General features: G+C 32.1%; 1 protein-coding gene across 3 annotated transcripts in view; it reads left to right on the plus strand.

Moving 5' to 3' along the window:
* Positions 1-16,745, plus strand: part of LOC106458413 (glycine receptor subunit alphaZ1-like) — an 86,114-nt gene extending 69,369 nt beyond the window's left edge. Inside the window, exons 5-8 of one of the 3 annotated variants that reach the window (XM_022384624.1) lie at positions 7,100-7,182; positions 8,001-8,135; positions 9,737-10,134; positions 15,204-16,745. In XM_022384624.1, the coding sequence (XP_022240332.1) occupies positions 7,100-7,182; positions 8,001-8,135; positions 9,737-10,134; positions 15,204-15,386 (799 nt within the window). In that variant the 3' untranslated portion in view covers positions 15,387-16,745. The remainder of the gene's footprint in view (positions 1-7,099; positions 7,183-8,000; positions 8,136-9,736; positions 10,135-15,203) is intronic. The other 2 variants (XM_022384625.1, XM_022384626.1) reach the window with 2 other exon arrangements.
* Positions 16,746-17,889: the final 1,144 nt, after the last annotated feature.

A 17,889-nucleotide genomic window follows, 5' to 3' on the forward strand; every position in this document is an offset into this window, starting at 1 on the left:
TATTGAATGTGTTTAATGTAAAGATATATACTAACAGAGCAAAATGTTATCTTCCTGGTGTAATAAAACTCTAGGTAAAAGTATTTAAGATTAATTAAGAAGGCGATAGTATACATTATCTACATATAAATTATACCTAAACTGAAACAAAAACTTCGACACTCGTGGTGAGCACAGCTCAAATAGCTCATTGTACAGCTTAGCACTTAAACACAAATATAACGACTTGGACCACATGGTGTTGATTGTAAGGTAATAATTAATGTGATCTGAAAAACCTACAGCAAAGTAAGAAAAGGTTATTTGAATCAAATACAAACAATCGGGGCTGTAAAAACTAATTATAGGATTAAAGCCAATGCATCAAAAATATTTTTAAATCAAGGTGTTTATTGGTTTTACTTAATGGGTCTTTCAGTTTTCTTGGTTTTAACATTTTATATCTGTGTTTGTAAGGGAAGTATGTGGTATGTCATGAAATTATATGTTTAGTTAATATTGAATAGGGCGTAGTCTAGTTGTTAGTGTGGTCATACTGTGGATCAGAGGGTTCATGGTTTAGAACCAATTACAGCATTTATCTCAAACTCCACGAAAAAATAGAATTGTCTGTTCCTTAATATACCTTTTCAAATTATCAGTATTCCATGATAATATCTTTAGTTTATTTTCTCTTGTGTTTAGGTTTATCCCTTATTTAATTAGATTCTCTCATTCTAAATGTTCCTTGGTTAGAATCCCTTTGATGCAAAGTCGCGCTCCGCTCTTTGGGGCTATAGCTACGTTATAAGAATGATGGTCAAATCATACTGCTCAATAAGATAAGAGTAGTTCAAGAGTTGGCGGTGTGTGCTATTGATTATCTGTCTTCCATTTAGTTTATCGGTTGAAAATTAGGGACGGCTAGCATACATAGCCATTGTATATCTTCGGACAATTATCAGAAACAAATAAACATGCTCAGTTAGTTTCATCATTTTAACAGAATACACGAACACATGTGTCAACAATAGTACATTTTTCGTGAGTTATTTAGTCATACCTTAAGTATATAACATTATCTTCATTGTTTTAGCGTTATATGTTGTGTCTGAATAGTTTTTGTATGTGTAGAGCCTCGTAAATATTTGTTTGTTTGTTTGAAGTTAAGCAGAAAGCTACACAATGGGCTATCTGTGCTCTGCCCACCCGGGTATCGACCCCCGGTTTTTAGCATTGTAAGTCTAAAGACATACCGCTGTGCCACTGTTATAAGTCCCAATGCTGAATCCCTTATTCAACGTTACTTTACTTCTAACTGTTTCGAAAATTGGTTTCAAAAAGATTAACAACAATTCGTGATTTTTCGGCATTCCTACAGAAGTTAGAAACTGTACCAATTATTATTTTGTTAATGTATTTCTATTACTTTCAAGTTCAGTGACTTGTTTCTATTACTTTATTTCCCATCTTTTAATATGTAAGGTTTTTGCTGCAACACATTTAGAATCACGACATTTAATTTTAATTTTATTGAATTCTATTCTCAGTCTCGACTGTACTTCTTATTTCATCAATCATCACTTCTTTCATTACAACTGTTTTCATTACGTTCATATAAAATATCAAATTATATCTCACCTTTTTATTTTCTTGGGTTTTTCCACCTTAAACTGCAATATATTGTACTTTTGTAACCCACAATTTATATCCATTGTTAGTAGTTGTCAGAACCACTTGTAGTGTTGTAATAAGGTATTTTGCCTCCTAAAGTAACTTGGTCAATCTCCTATTTCGAGCTTTTTTGAATGAAAATTCCAATATTTTTCTTTTTAGGTTTTTAGGCGACATAATGATTAGTTTAATTTCCTGAAATTATTAACAGGGTTTCAATAAACAGCCTTGGTGTGTCATAAAGTTCTATAATATCATATTAGTACTTTCTCGTGCATCTTGACATTCACTTTCTCGCTGTGTGTGTCGTCCATTTAGTTCTCTTTACTTTCTATCTCAATTCTCACATTTTTTAGTTTCTCCAAGTGTCATATTTATTGAGAAAATTTTCTATCAATAATAAATAGATTAAAATATTTCACTAAATGTTCTACCTACTATTGAGTTGTAAGCTTCCATCACCAGATCACAATTTCGTCTACTGACGAAGTTATTAATTTTATGTTAAAGAATAGAACCAGTTTTTCTTTTGTTACATGAAATGTTTTGATTAATTACATCAAATATAATTAACCTGCTACAAGTAACACATAAATAGACTGTTTTATCCTTGACAAACTGTGGTCCAGACTTTTTCACTTTTTCTATAATTTTCCAAATCGATATCATCAAGTAATAATTGTGTAATCTATATACTACTAAAACTCTGAGATTGTTTTTTTGCTTGTCTGTAATTAAATACAGCAAACACGGCGCACAATACCGCTATATTTGTAATGAAATGAGAATAGAAATGAGAATAGAAACAGAATAAAACAAGTTTCGTTAAAATCAGGCCACGGGTTACCGAGTTAGCCCCGTTTTTCGGGTCACTTTTATGAACATTTCTAGATCTATTTAGGTACAATAGATGGCACCACATATCGGTTTATGTATCTATTTATTCATTTTGCACCTGATGAATCACTTTAAAATATCTTCTATACAAGAATATATGCAAAACAGAAATTAAATGATGAGATGAAAATGTGTTATTAACGGCGCATAGAAAGAACAACAATAAAATGGACCTACAATATTATTGACTATTTGCAAATAGTAACTACGGAGACGAGGTAATAAAATAAAAATCAAGTCGAGAACAACAACAAAATTTTATAAACGAAAACCTCTCGCCAAGGATTAGCTATTATATTATTTCCCTGTCAATGTTCCCATCTTCATTAAAAGGCGTAAGACGATAAAAACAAGATCTTGAAGATTCTATCTAAATACTACTAAAACTCTGAGATTTGTTTGTTTGCTTGCTTATTTTCTCAGTCAAAAAATCATTCACACTACCGTTTTTTATGAAACTTCTAACTTCACTTTTTCTTTTGAAAAATGGAATGGTCTTTCCTTTCACTCCCGATCAACAATCAAATATCTTTTCTTGAATTATGATTAATACGAATGGATTGAAATATTCAATTAAATTATCTGAAAATAAACCTTCATTTCGGTGCAATATTGAAATTAGCTTGAATTCTTCATAACTTCTGAATAGTGGTTGACCCAACGGGTCACGGTGGTCCAGATATCTGTTAAAATTTTACAAATTTTGTTATAATTCATTTTTTTGGGGGGGGGTTCACCTATGAAAGTGAAATACAGATGATAAATCGTTACTTAAATAACATTGTGGGGTGGAATAACTTTACAGAATATTGTGGAAGACTTGTTAAAATAATGTCTGAAATAATTTAACAGATGAGGCTATCTTTCCACAACTAAAAATGTCTGAAGTGATTTGAAAGTATTTTCTTGTATGATAAGTCTTGGTGAAGTCATGATGGCGAAACGTTGGCTGAAATAAAAAAAAAGTTTCTTTTGTTATTATCTGGAGAGTAAAGGTCGTTTTTTTTTTCTAAATAAATTTTAGGCTATTGTTTAAATACAGTGATCTAAGAATATTTTGGAAAGTATAACAACTTAAGAAGAGTTTTCTGTAATATTTAATGATCAAAGTTACTCGGTATTTCAATTGGAATAATTATACTCCGAAGACAGAATAACTTGTTTAATTTATTCACGTGAGTTTTGAACTATACTTAAAACCTTTCCAGATAAAGATACTTAACTATGACTGAAAACTAAAATAAAGACTGGAACTACTATAACGTAATATATATTTAGATACCAATGGGACTAACTGCAATTTGTTGAAGTGGGATCTAGGAGTTAATCAAATTCCGTGATATTTATTTTCCGGTTTTGAAGGCTTAGCAAGCTGTTGATTGATCAGGAATAAATACCTAGATTAGAAACCAGGCTTGGTAGTGAATGAAAAGTTTATAAGGATCTGTTCATGTCTGTCTCAAACTAATCCGATTAGGTTCTCTCATCCAGTAACACTTAACAGAAAAGTACGTGCACGTGATCTTAACCTAAAGTTACGTCTGGTTTCGCGAAATGTCAATTAAAATAACCAATCACATTTGTTGGCCGAATAGCATGTAAGAAATACGAACGTTGTCGAAATTTATTTTCACACGTCTCTTTTAGATTCGGAAATAAGTTAAAGTTTGTATATTAAGATTTCAGAATGTATTTGTGTACTTTTTTCAAAGCATGAAGATATATAATTAGCTTGGTTTACAAACTTTATTTTACTATGAATCTAAGTTTCAAATGGACAGCAACTGCCTGTTGTAGAAACCTACAACTGTAGAGGACGACGTTTCGAAAGTCTTCCGCCTTTCGTCTTCAGGTTTATTGTCAGAATGACTGTTTCTGTGTTTGCAAGTCAGAGCCAAGTTTCAAAAATATTGTCCGGTTTTAGCACCGGTTTGAAACGCCATATTATAAATAATTCTCCCGTCCGTCGGAAGATTTTTTGTCTGTGTGTGTTTGCTGTAAAACGCAAAGATACTCAATAGGATATTTGTTCTCGGCCCATCGGGAGTATCGAAACTCTAATTTTACTTGTATAAGATCTTAAGTTTACCACTAAGCCATCAGGTTGGGGGGGGGGAGGTTTGAAAAGCATAATTTTCTAGTTTAATGAAGTCGTCATTGTTTGTCATACTAAGCATATTTAACTATGCTTCATCCATACAATAACGAGTCTTAAGCACGAAAAGCAGAATGTATATATATAGCGATACAAGAGTGAAAATTAATATCCGGTAAAAATTGCACACATACTAGAAATTGTTTTACTAAGTAAACTAGTGCTTCACAAGCTCCAAAGCACTAGGCAACGATTTAATCAAGGACATTATATCATTTTTCAGAACTTTCACTCACATCTTCGTATAAGAATTGGATATACAAGGAAATTAGTTCGTCTAAGATCCAGTTTTTTTTTCATTATTTTAATTAATCTTGTTTGAAATGTAAGTAACAAACTTATCCTATTACATTGTTTGAGCACTTCAAGGACGAAAACTGGACGTAGTCATCTTTCTCTATTCCTTATTATGGTGTAGTAATTACAGGTTGTTAATTTTAATTTATCTCTAATGCATTAACTACACCTTCCCTGCTCGAATAATTAATATTAATGACTCTCCCATTTATTCGCATATTTTCTTTATTAATCTATTAGTCATACAAGACTGCCTAACAATGCCTGATCTCCGCTGTATTGTTTTCATCACCAGTTTATTAATATTTCATTGTCTAAATTGTTGCTCACGTGATATTTGTTGTGATTCCAATGGTTTTGTTCTAATGTTTTTACGTCTACCAGTATTTCATCGGACTTAACCTTAGATGTTTAACCATTTTAATTACAGTGTAATCAACTCAAATAAGTAGGACGTTCAAACTTCCATACAGTGATAAAAGTAATAAAAAGTGTTTTTATATATAAGGATACATTAATTATAATGGACTTGTTCTATATTTCGCTTTAAGAATAATTCTCCAAAATAAACTTATACACATTTCGAGCAACCTAGTTTAAATGTCATAACAAAAAAAAATTATCACACATCGTGATAAGATCATACCTTGTTTAGTGAAACAAAGACTATATAGTCTAGAGTTGAATCAATTAAATCAAGAACAATAAATTAAAAAAAAACAAACACTGGTTATAACTTTCACTTGTTTGTATTAATTTAAGTCGGAGCTACACAATGGAATATCTGTGTTTTGTCTGCCGAGGGGATCGAGTCTCGAATTACAGTGGTATAAGCCCCCGAAGCATGTCGCTGAACTGCCGGGGAACATCTTTCATTTACTTATCTCGCATATATTAGTTATTAATTGTCTGAAAATAAGAAGCGTTGTGCGGAAGGTGGAGACTAATAAAATCAGGATACAAGCATCAGTGTGGGAAAGGTTAGAGTTCACTTTGTTGAAAGAGGAATAGGACATGTCTAACGGACGTGATACATAGTCTATCAAACCCAATTCTCTGCTTGGAAGTTTCAAATGTGGAATTCATATAAGGTTAGAATTAAGAGCAAATATGATTCTTCATCCCACAAAATCCCATGCCTAATGGTATTGTACAACTTATTCAGGTTTTGTTTTTATATTTTTTTGAAATGATATGTTGTACTAATGATAAGTTAAGCCTTTAGCTGTAATTATTCATTTCATGTGAATAGTCCGCGTAAACAGAACTATTTCCAATACTGTACACACACACACACACACACATATATATATATATAATCTATGATGTTCAAATGTTTAAGGAAGATTTTGTGAGAACTATATTTCATCTCAAAGGCTTCAATAGACTTCATCCAAATGTTTTGAAGCTCGTCTGAAGACGCACTTCTGAGCTGCTAGCACAGATCAAAACGTGGTTACCAAGCTTAAAACATGAGGAATCATGTAATCTCTTCAAATAAAGTAAAATGTTACATTTGTTGAAAAGTGTCTGGTGATATCAAAACGACGATTTTATTATAGATGTTGGTTTTGTGACCAAAATACATATAATACTCATATCAAGTATATTATACATATAATTATGATTTGGTGTGTACAAGTCAGTTATTATAAAGTACTTATTTTTTGGCAGTTACTTCTATAACGAATATATGTTCTTAAAGAACTGATCATTTCTTGTTTTAAAGAAGGAACGAGTACATGTTTCTCTCTTGCTATATACATGTTATATATGTTTTGTTTTACAAAAGAATATCAGATTGATGAGATCTGGTGTTCCTAAATTTTAATAAAATAGTAGGAGAACAATAAAGAAAAATCAGTTACGCCAATTAGGCCTGTAAAGTAAGGACTTGATATACATTACAAAATACATTTGATAATTAATTATGCTCTATCTTCCAGGTATTATTAGTTCCAAGTAGATATTATCACTTAGATCTTTTTTTTTGTTAAGATAATGCATTTCTTGTGTTCGTTAAACACTAATTTCGTAATCCAGTAAATCTAGACATGGTCCAGTTTATATATATATGTATGTGTATTTTTCTCATAGACTGAAATTAACTTTTTCCTGTATGATGGAGATGGAACGTTATCCATTAGACGCTCAGTCCTGCGACATCGAGCTGGCGTCATGTGAGTTCTCTAACTTCCACTGTATATTCTTCCTTTGCACATAAAAGCAGGGCTATTAATCTTTATTGAAAATGCGTTATATGTGAAAGATATGGAAAACTGCCTCACAAAATATCACATATCGTGCATTTTGATGTTTTTCTTATGTAAAAATCCCCTACGAAGAATATTATTATTAAAAAGGTCAAATGTGTTATATGCTTCGAAGACTGTTTAGAATTAATGTTTAGAAACGATTACGACTTTGTTGATGAAACAAATTAGTGTCAAACTGAAGAAGAAGATGAGTAGTATGGCCAAAATAATTCAACAAATTTCAAGAAAATGAGTTAAACCGTATTTATACCACTTTTTATTACAAAATAAAAACCTAGAGGACAACCCAGACCATAACATTTTAAAAATCATTATGTTATAAGACAATGCTGTATCAGTTCTAGGACGTTGCAACTTAGCTGTCTTTTTGCTAAGTTACTCTTGTTTCTTTACATATATAACACCAAGAAATTAATAGTGAATTGACTTTTAATATATAAATAAGTTTAGTATATTAAGTTATCTGTTTATAACAAAAAAGGCACTTGTAACTTATAGACTCATAGTTAATGATTTAATTGTTTTCTGAATGAAACATTATTACATACTCAATGATTCTGTTATTTCCCAATTCCCAGCAGATTTGTGCAAGGCGTAATAACACATACCAGCACATTTAAATGTTATTGAGTCAATTAAACTGTGTTAATATTAAACTTAAAACATTTCATCTTTTAAATGGGCTTTCGAAATTTCTAAACTGGTTTTGTTTTCTCTATAAGTCTCCAAAACCGTTCGAGAGGTAAAACTCCAATGGTTGAACAAAGATTCAGTGCTGATGAACAAAGATCTAAAGCTTGCACAGTTTGAGCTCAAGCAGGTGAGCTTGACTGAGTGCAAGGAATCGTTTCAGATCGGTAAGTTTCATTTAATTTCTATTTGATATATTGGACTGTAACTACGACTTCTTTGTAAACACCGCCAGTTTTATTATTATATTTTTAATATATTTCTTTTTGTTTTTTGCTTTTATGGTTACTTTGGATTGTTAGTACATCCTTATTTTGCAGTTTTAGTGAATATCTAGTTTTAACCAAATATCGTTTTATTTTTACTTTTATTGGAAACTTTTTCTTTGAAGTACAAACATATGTACCATTCTCAGCTTTACACAGAAATCTTGGATTAGACCTGTTATATATACATATACGGTGTTTCTGCCTTTATTGCAAAACCTTTATTTGAAGTACAAGTATATGTAGAATGTTTTCAGCTTTACACAGAAATCTTGGATTAGACCTGTTATATATACATACGGTGTTTCTGCCTTCATTGCAAAACCTTTATTTGAAGTACAAGTATATGTAGAACGTTTTCAGCTTTACAGGGATATCTTGGATTACACTTATTATATATACCTACAGTATTTCTGCCTTTATTCGACATTCTGACTTTAGGACTAACCCTTCTGTTTTTAATATATATCTAGTTCAGTTCGTTTACACATTCCTCAAGACAGTCTTTTCACTTTGCTTTTATGCATACTAAGGACAAATCGTTATTGTTTATAAGATTATCATAGGTCAAATATGTTAGTTTTTTATCTTATCTAATGGACGGTACGAAATAAGAAATATATTCCCTTCTAAGTGTTTTAAGGAGTATAGAGATACTGACCTTTGCTAATTGTATTTGGCATCTTTGTACTGGAAATATTTTATTTCGTTTAAAATAATAACTTATTTTTGAGTGCCTTTGGTATCTTGGGATTATGAATACGTCTTTCTTTCGGTTTTGTATGAATCTTGGGATAAGAAATATAAAATGTATATGCTTCTAATGTATACTTTAGGATTAGAAATTTAATGTTTTCTTAATCTATTAAGAATTTTCTATGACGTTTGTGATTATAAATACATTGTAAATGGACATATAGAAACATTATATTACATTTTTATAATTATTATAATATTTTCAATTCATGTTTGACCTACATAACAGCATCAGCAAATTATGTTTTTTAAAACAAATTCTAGAAAAACAGATAACTTTCATAAATTACTTAACTTCTAAATCATTTTAGGGTTGGCAATATGCAGGTCGCGGGTTCGAATTCTCGTCATTGAACATGCTCGCCCTTTTAGCCATGAAGGCGTTATGATGTGCGGTCAATCCTAACTATTCGTTGGTAAAAGAGTAGCCCAAGGGTTGGAGGTGTGTGGTGTTGACTAGCTGCCTTCCCTTTGGTCTATCTCTGCTAAATTACTGATGGCTGGTACAACTAACCCTGAAATAGCTTGTGCGAAATTCAAACCAAACCAAGCCGTTCTAAGTAACTCCGTTGTTTAATGTAGAGTGCAGTGTTTGGCTGTCTGATGTTATTGAGTATATGATGTTCTGTATTAATGTGTAAAGTTTAAGTTCCAAAGTTTTACAGATTCAGATTTGGCGGTTTGATGTCATTGAGTATATGATGTTCTGTATTAATGTATGAAGTGTAAGTCCTAAAGTTGTACAGACTCAGATTCTTCCTCAGGGAAGTACAGTTGTCTTCGAGCTAAACTCGACCTTAAACGATCCATTGGTCACTATCTTGTTCAGTACTATCTTCCCTCCACTCTCATCGTCTTCATCTCCTGGGTTTCCTTTTGGCTCGATGTTGACGCTATTCCTGCCCGAATAACATTAGGCGTCACCACTTTGCTGACCATTTCATCTGAGAGTAGTGACCAACAATCTCATCTTGCACCGGTCTCATATGTCAAAGCGTTAGATGTTTGGATGGGCACGTGCACTTTCTTCGTCTTTGCAGCTTTGATAGAGTTCACCTTTGTAAGCTATTTGGCTAGGAAGCGACGAAACATCCAGGAGGTGAAAACAGAAGACGGAGAGATGAAAACTACCTTGATTGTTCCAGTAAGCTGTGATTTACTACACTTACAAACATTTATATTATATATGTTTATATTTTCATATATTTCACTTGTGTGAACTGGTCAGTGTGATAGCCCGTACATATAACTATTTCTGTTCCTAATGTAGTTTCATACAATGAAAAAATCTATAGGAGTAAGAGAACTCTGGATAGTGGTTTTTATTTTTGTTTATCTGAATGCTTCATCTTATAGGTAATACCAGAGTAATAACAGTAGAATAGAAGAGTTTAAAATTTTAACAGCCTTGACTCATACACTAATACTAGAGTAATAACAGAGGAATATAGTATTTTACTGTTTTAACGGCCTTGATTCCTACACTAATACCAGGGTAACAACAGTGGAATATAGTAGTTTACTAATTTAACAGCCTTGATTCATACACTAGTATCAGAGTAATAACAGAGGAATATAGTATTTTACTATTTTAACGGCCTTGATTCATACACTAGTATCAGAGTAATAACAGAGGAATATAGTATTTTACTATTTTAACGGCCTTGATTCATACACTAATACCAGGGTAACAACAGTGAAATATAGTATTTACTGTTTTAACGGCCTTGATTCATACACTAATACTAGAGAAATAACAGAGGAATATAGTATTTTACTGTTTTAACGGCCTTGATTCCTACACTAATACCAGGGTAACAACAGTGAAATATAGTAGCTAACTATTTCAACAGCCTTGATTTCTACATTAATAAGTAATGTTAGTTATCTTCCTCACTTCACTGTGGACTAAAGCAGTACTCTAAATTAACCTTCTCGATTTATTTACATTTCTATAGCTATGAGCAGTGCTAGTCATAACCCCATACTATTCTGTGAACAAGGTATATTCCATCTTTGTGACTTGGATTTGCAGTCGGTACAGAGAATTGGTTTTCGGAAGTTAGCATCTCTTATTCACAATAATCTGACAAGCTTTTCATAAATCAGTGTAGAACTTGAAAAAGACGTTATGATACTTTAAAATTATTAGCATAAAATAGCCTCTCTCATTTGTGAGGTGTAAAGGCCCCTTTATGAATTACAGAGCCAACGTACTTCTAAAGCTTCTCCAGTAAACCTAGTACTTCTAGAGTTAACCACAGAGAATGTCCGTATCTGAAAACAAACAAACAACAACAACAAAAAACAGTAGTATCTGAAAACGTGTGCTAAGTTTGGTAACTTGGAATATAAGCACAGGTTCGGTTCAGACATGGCGTCTACAGAAACAAAAATTCCACTGACATATTCGGGTTCAGCGACCCTATAACTTACACTTAGACGAATCCTGTAAGCACGGATAATTAATTTGATATACATATATGCGACAGTTTCAAGGAAATATTTTATATTTTTTAAACGACGATGATAAACTGTTCGAATATCTAATTAGAGAAGTAATATAACATGGCTGACAAAAGAGGTTGAGCGGGCTAGAAAAATGGTAAGATCTTAAGAGTTTCTAAACAAGCACAATTTAAAAAAATATCCTTTTCTATAAAAAAAAATATTTAACTTTAAAAATAGCACATTATATACTACTGTGTTTTCTTTTTTGCTTCTTGAGGTGGATGCCATACGTCTTTTGAAATAACCTTTATTAAAAGTATTGGGTTGTAAATTGTGGCTGGAACCTTTTAAGACGTCTTTTAATGTTAAAAGCTCACATTCGACTTTTCAAAGATTCGTTATTAAATTTCGATTTGAACTGGATGAATGAAAGAATACATTCTTCCGAATTCGCAGTTTTTAAAAACATGTCAAAAGCTATTATTGTCACGAAAGGCGAATCCTTTAGCTGTGACACCGTTAGCCAAATGTTAAATTCCAAGTCTTCAGACTTACATTTTTTGCTCGTCGGAAGAGTTGCCGAATTTGACAATACTTAAGAGAAATATCTCTTAAAGAACACTTGAAATCAAAGAGAGAAACAGAAGAAGTTAATTGCATTAAACTAAATGATAGCTAAAGAAGTGAAATACAATTCATAATTTTGACGTTGGTTGGCTTTGTGATCAAACGTGTGCGAAATGGAAGTGAAACAGGAAAGAAATATTTGTTTGTTTACTTATATTAGAGCAAAGCCACGTTGGGCTATCTAGTATGTCCACCACGGGGAATCGAAGCTTGGATTTAAATGTTGTAAGTCTGTAAACTTACCGCTGATCCGCTGGAGGAAAGGAACGAAAAATAATGCTAAAACGTAAGAAAATGTGAAGTTCAAGACCAAAAATTCATTTTTTATAAAATTTAATATCTATTAGTCTCCTATTTCCGCTCTAGAATATAACTTATATTCTATGACGATGACGAGGAACCCACTTTGAAATTAATAATGGCTGGAGACGGCTTGAATGGGTAGTGAAGAAAACTTTAATATAAGTTTAACATAACAACAAATGTACAACGTTTCGACCAGGTTTTGTCATCATTAGGTACAAGCCATTATTAACTTATATATATATTAGGTCGTCAAGAAATTAATGTCGCTTTTCTTTAGATGAAAAACCTGAACAACTTATATATGAAAACAAAACACTTATTAAATGAAATAGTCTCCATTCTTGTCGATGATGCTTTTCCATCTTACAATCAGGTTGTTAATGCCCTGATTAAAGAAGTCACTTGGCTTTGAAGCATAAAACATGTCGGTATATATATCAAAGAAAGAAATATAAGTTTCCTCTTAAGTGACTTTGAAATCAAATGTATTCTAAAGGGAAGTAAAATAGGAACGAAATATAAACCTAAGTATAAGAAGAATGTGGAGGTTAGAGAATAAAATGTAGTATTCTGTTTTCAACTCCAGAATACACGCATAAGACGTATAAAAAAATGGACAATTTCTGTTTCTGTTTTCTTCTACAGGACCCTTTCATATATTATGATTGTACTGCTGTCACAGTTATCGTTCAGCTGGGTTCTTCGCCATTATAGGCCTGGTGATTAAGGCATTAGACTCGCAATATGAGGGTGGTGGGTTCGCATCCCCGCCATCGAACATGCCGTGGGGGCGTTATAATGTTACGGTCAATTCCACTATTCGTTGGTAAAAGAGTAGCCCAAATGTAGGCGGTGGGTGGTGTTGACTAGTTACCTTCCCTCTAGTCTATCACTGCTAAATTAGGGACGTCTAGCGCAGGTAGCTCTTATGTTAGCTTTGCACGAAATTCAAACTAGCCCAAACATTGCCATCACATGATACGAAGATAAATCAACTCGTCACCTGTGATTATTTTTTGTCGACCATTATCAGGACTATGTTGTTTGACGCGTAAGACCATAAAAGTATATTTAGTTTGTATAATTATTATTTTTTTACAAACATACAAAGAATCTTTATGTCGAGGTCGATGATTTATTCATTTAGTCTTCTATGGTACGGTGTAGTTTAAATTTTGAACAACGAACATTCCTATTTTTCGTGCAAAACTATACAATGATCTCTGTCCATAATAGGGAATCGAATCCCGAATTTTAGTGTTGTAAGTCCTTCAAGTTACCACTAACCCACTCTTTGCTCTCTACTGTATATATATATATATATTCTACGTCGGTTAAATAGAAAAAAAAGTAAAAAAGTATTTGCTTATAAAAAAAAGTAGCTTTGCTGTCACAATACCCCCTCCCCCCCAATGGCACAACAGTATGTCTGCGGACTTGCAACGCTAGAATCCGGGTTTCGATACCCGTGGTGGGCAGAGCACAGATAGCCCATTGTGTAGCTTTGTGCTTAATTACAAACAAACAAACACAATAAAAACAACAACATATTTTGCTAGTCACATGGGCCATATGGATGTATGATCTGTTTATATTTTTAATCATATAATGACCGTTAAACTAAGAACCTCCTATGCCTAAGATAAAACTTAGCTTGGTGTAGCCTTGAAATACTGCTACTTTCACAGTATCTGACAATACTATGGTAAAAAGAAAAACTCGCGAATGAGAGAGAGAGAGGAATGAAACAAGTAAGATTAAAACATGAATTGAAGTATGAGTAACAAAGTTACGTTACCTTAAACATGCATTAACTTCCATGCGCCAAAATTAAATCCAAATAAACCTTTTTTTTTTCTTAATGAAAACCTGCCCCTTGTAGCTCAGCGATATGATTGAGGGCCCACAGCGTAGATAGCCCCCATGTGTAACTTGAGTTTTAAAAAACAAACAATGGACTTTCCAAGAATATTCAGGCTTAAAAAATATATTACGAGTTCTTTTTCAGTACTTCTTTTTCGTGAGTTCAGATGCGCTGCGGTGAACGCAACAAATAGGCTTTGCTCTAAAACAAACAAACAAATCAAATATGTTAGTTTACTAGGAAAATAGACTTAACTACTTCCAAAGCAGGACAGGCATAGCCAGGTGGTCAAGGCACTCGACTCACAATCTGCGAGTTCGAATCCCCATCCCACCAAACATGCTCACCCTTTCAGCCGTGGGAGCGTTATAATGTGACAGTCAATCCCACTATTCGTTGCTAAAAGAGTAACCCAAGAGTTGGCGGTGGGTAATGATGCCTTTCCTGTAGACTTTCACTCCTAAATTAGGGACGGCTAGCTCAGATAGCCTTGGTGTAGGTTTGTGCGAAATTAAAAAACAAACAATCCTCCAAATCAAGTATCCATACGCTGAAACAAGGACAATGGTATAGAAATCTCGAAAAATATTAAAAACGCGATTTAAGATTTTATAATATAAAATAATCTAAATCAACACCAGTATCCAGTTTGATTTTCATGAGAAATATTCTTAATATGCAAACACTGTAGACTAGCGTTTTTGTTTTTTCCTTATTATGCTTTGGTATAGATAGTGTTCATTCTGTTATATTATAAAAATAGTTCAACACATGTTTATGAATATGAAGGTAAGGTGATTTCAAATATTAAATATATTTTTATTAAGCTGTTAAAAATTTCAGTTCATAATTTTTACCATAGATAATTTGGATTCAATGTAAATATTGTACTTGTTATTTCAACCAGAAAAACGGTACCTTAGGTTTCATCTCCTCGACTGTTTTTTTTTTTTTTGCAATTTTAGATATCAAGTTTAAATGAAACTCTTACGAACCTACCAACTGTGGCAAATTTCAAGGAAGTTTCCACACTGATGCTGTTACCCGCCAGGGGTTGCGCCAAACGAATTGATAAGACAAGCAGAATTGTCTTTCCTCTTGGATTCCTGATTTTCAACACCCTCTATTGGCCATATTACTTGTATTAATTGGAATGCTTTACATACTTGAGTATGTAAGCACATTATGTTAATATAATAATAAACCGACAAACAGAAGTTTGTAACGCAAAATGAAGTGATATACTTTTTTTTTTGGGGGGGGGAGGCGTATTACATGTTTCGACAGAAATGTTTCTGAAGAAGACAGAACTATGTTCTGTCGAAACACGTAGTACATTCACCCCAAAATAAACCATTCCTGATGCTTATAAATCGTTGTTTGTCATTTTATTATTGAATGCTTTATGTTTATTGCGACGATATTGAAGTTCTTGATTAATGTACTGTCTAAGATAAGCTGTTGTAGCAAATTGTTGTAGACGTTACCGACTTTGTTTGTGTGTTCACGACCATTATCTGATGATGTTTGAAACTATTTACGTAAACTCAAAGCTAATTTTCATGATGTCTCTCACGTTTCACGACACGTCTTTGGAAGAACTGTGGCTCCACTTTCTACTTATTATTATACGTTTATCAGTCATCTCAAACATGACAGTATAATATTATTTTGTCTACGATTATCAAATTTAATACTGATAAATACAATACAGAGACAGCATGAAAAATGAGAAACTTTAAAAAGTTTTAAAAGATAAAAACATTCAAGATGTAAGTAATTTGAACATTTTAAATTGTTTAAAACGCCTTTCTTTTCATCAAGTTTTCTATGTGCAACAGCATAGTAAAGTTTGTATATATTAATAAAAATAACTTTTAATTGTATTCGGCTATCATAAAAATATCCGTAAAACATTACAATAAATTTTTACCTGAATGTTAAAGGAGAAACAGTTTCTTCAGTTCTTAATTAATGTTCAAAATGTTTGAAGGAGTCAAGGTTGTAGCTCCTTTCCCAACAAATCATATACATTACATTTTTCTCAAAATCATTATATAACAATGAAATTACTATATTTTTGCAAAAACGAAGTCATTGCTGTGATGAAAAGGATTAATTCATGCTGGAGTTTTAATTTTGACTATTATGTTTTGTAATTAGATAATTATTTAACAATTAATTGTATGTAAATCCTTTGTTAATTCCCAGTTGTGAGTTAAGAAATCTTCAACTACAGTTTACTAGATATTATTTATTTTGTAAATACATAACTTTTAGGTAGTGTAAAACTCCCCAAATCTATTTCAATATAAGATCGTAAAGATCATACATTCTTTGCATGATTTAGTATACAATGTGTTTTGAGATTGTAAAGCTTTGTTTTCCTGCTTTACATAGATATATGTATATGTATAACGCAAACTAGGTGAATGGCAAAAATATGTAGCACTAACTTTGCTGATACAATAAAGATTACTAAAAATGCGGCTAAAATCCATATAAAACTGTATTACGTGTAAACATCTCTCTAATAATCGAAGTTATAGCTTTTGATGGTTATCACTTCTATCGCTTTATTGCTTTCGTTTTACTTATACGTGTATGTGTGTGTGTGTATATATAGTAGATATGTACTAGTATAAATACAGGCATACATATATGTATAATAGATATATACCAGTATAAATACAGGCATACATATATGCATATATAGATATATCGAAACATATGCACTTGTACCCGACCAAAATTAATGACTTTTCAACCTTTTGAGACACCACAGGCAAATATTTACGCAGTTGTAAGTTTATTTAACATTTCATTCTACTTAGTCATGTTTTTGTTAACGTATAAAACATCACAGCAACTTTATGATTTACAAAAGCTTTGTCATAACAGAATCGTATCACCAACAGTGAGTGCAATGAGAAAATTTATAATTTCCTATACGTTAGTTTCTTGTGTATTATTTTTTCACACTGTTTTGAATGGACGTTTAGTGTAAACTAACAGAAGAATTTTAAACTTGCTTTTATATATATTTAATCTTCCAAATTTCAGGAAAAGGAAATTATCTTTGAAACCATTTTTTTATCGTTATTACTAAAGTGGTTATATTGGAAAAAGGACTGCAGTTAGAACCAATATATAGTTCATTTAATCACATACTTCAAGAAGTCCAAACGACGTAAACTTCACTGCCGAAATTTTGAACCACGATATGAGGTTCACTGTACTTAGAAAGTACGTTTTTAGCGCCACCTTTAGTTGAAACTTTTGTTTTTTGTTAACTCTGCCAAAAGAAAAGAAAAAAAAGACGTTTGCTTCCCTGATTTGGAAATTGGCGGAGGTTATAACTTCGGTACTTTAAAGATAGGAAAATTATCCAAGTATTTTTAAGATTACACAATACATTTTATCATTATAAACACAGTTGAAATAGTTGAATATAATGGAAAAAACTCAAACTTCATTTCGCAGCCAAACATATCTCATGGAAATGAGAGAAGATTAAAAAAATCCAATTATAAACACAGTTGAAATAGTTGAATATAATGGAAAAAACTCAAACTTCATTTCGCAGCCAAACATATCTCATGGAAATGAGAGAAGATTAAAAAATATATAATTATAAACACAGAGCTTGAC

This window comes from Limulus polyphemus, unplaced genomic scaffold (genome assembly GCF_000517525.1).
Source record: "Limulus polyphemus unplaced genomic scaffold, Limulus_polyphemus-2.1.2 Scaffold459, whole genome shotgun sequence".
NCBI classification, from domain to species: Eukaryota; Metazoa; Arthropoda; class Merostomata; order Xiphosura; family Limulidae; genus Limulus; species Limulus polyphemus.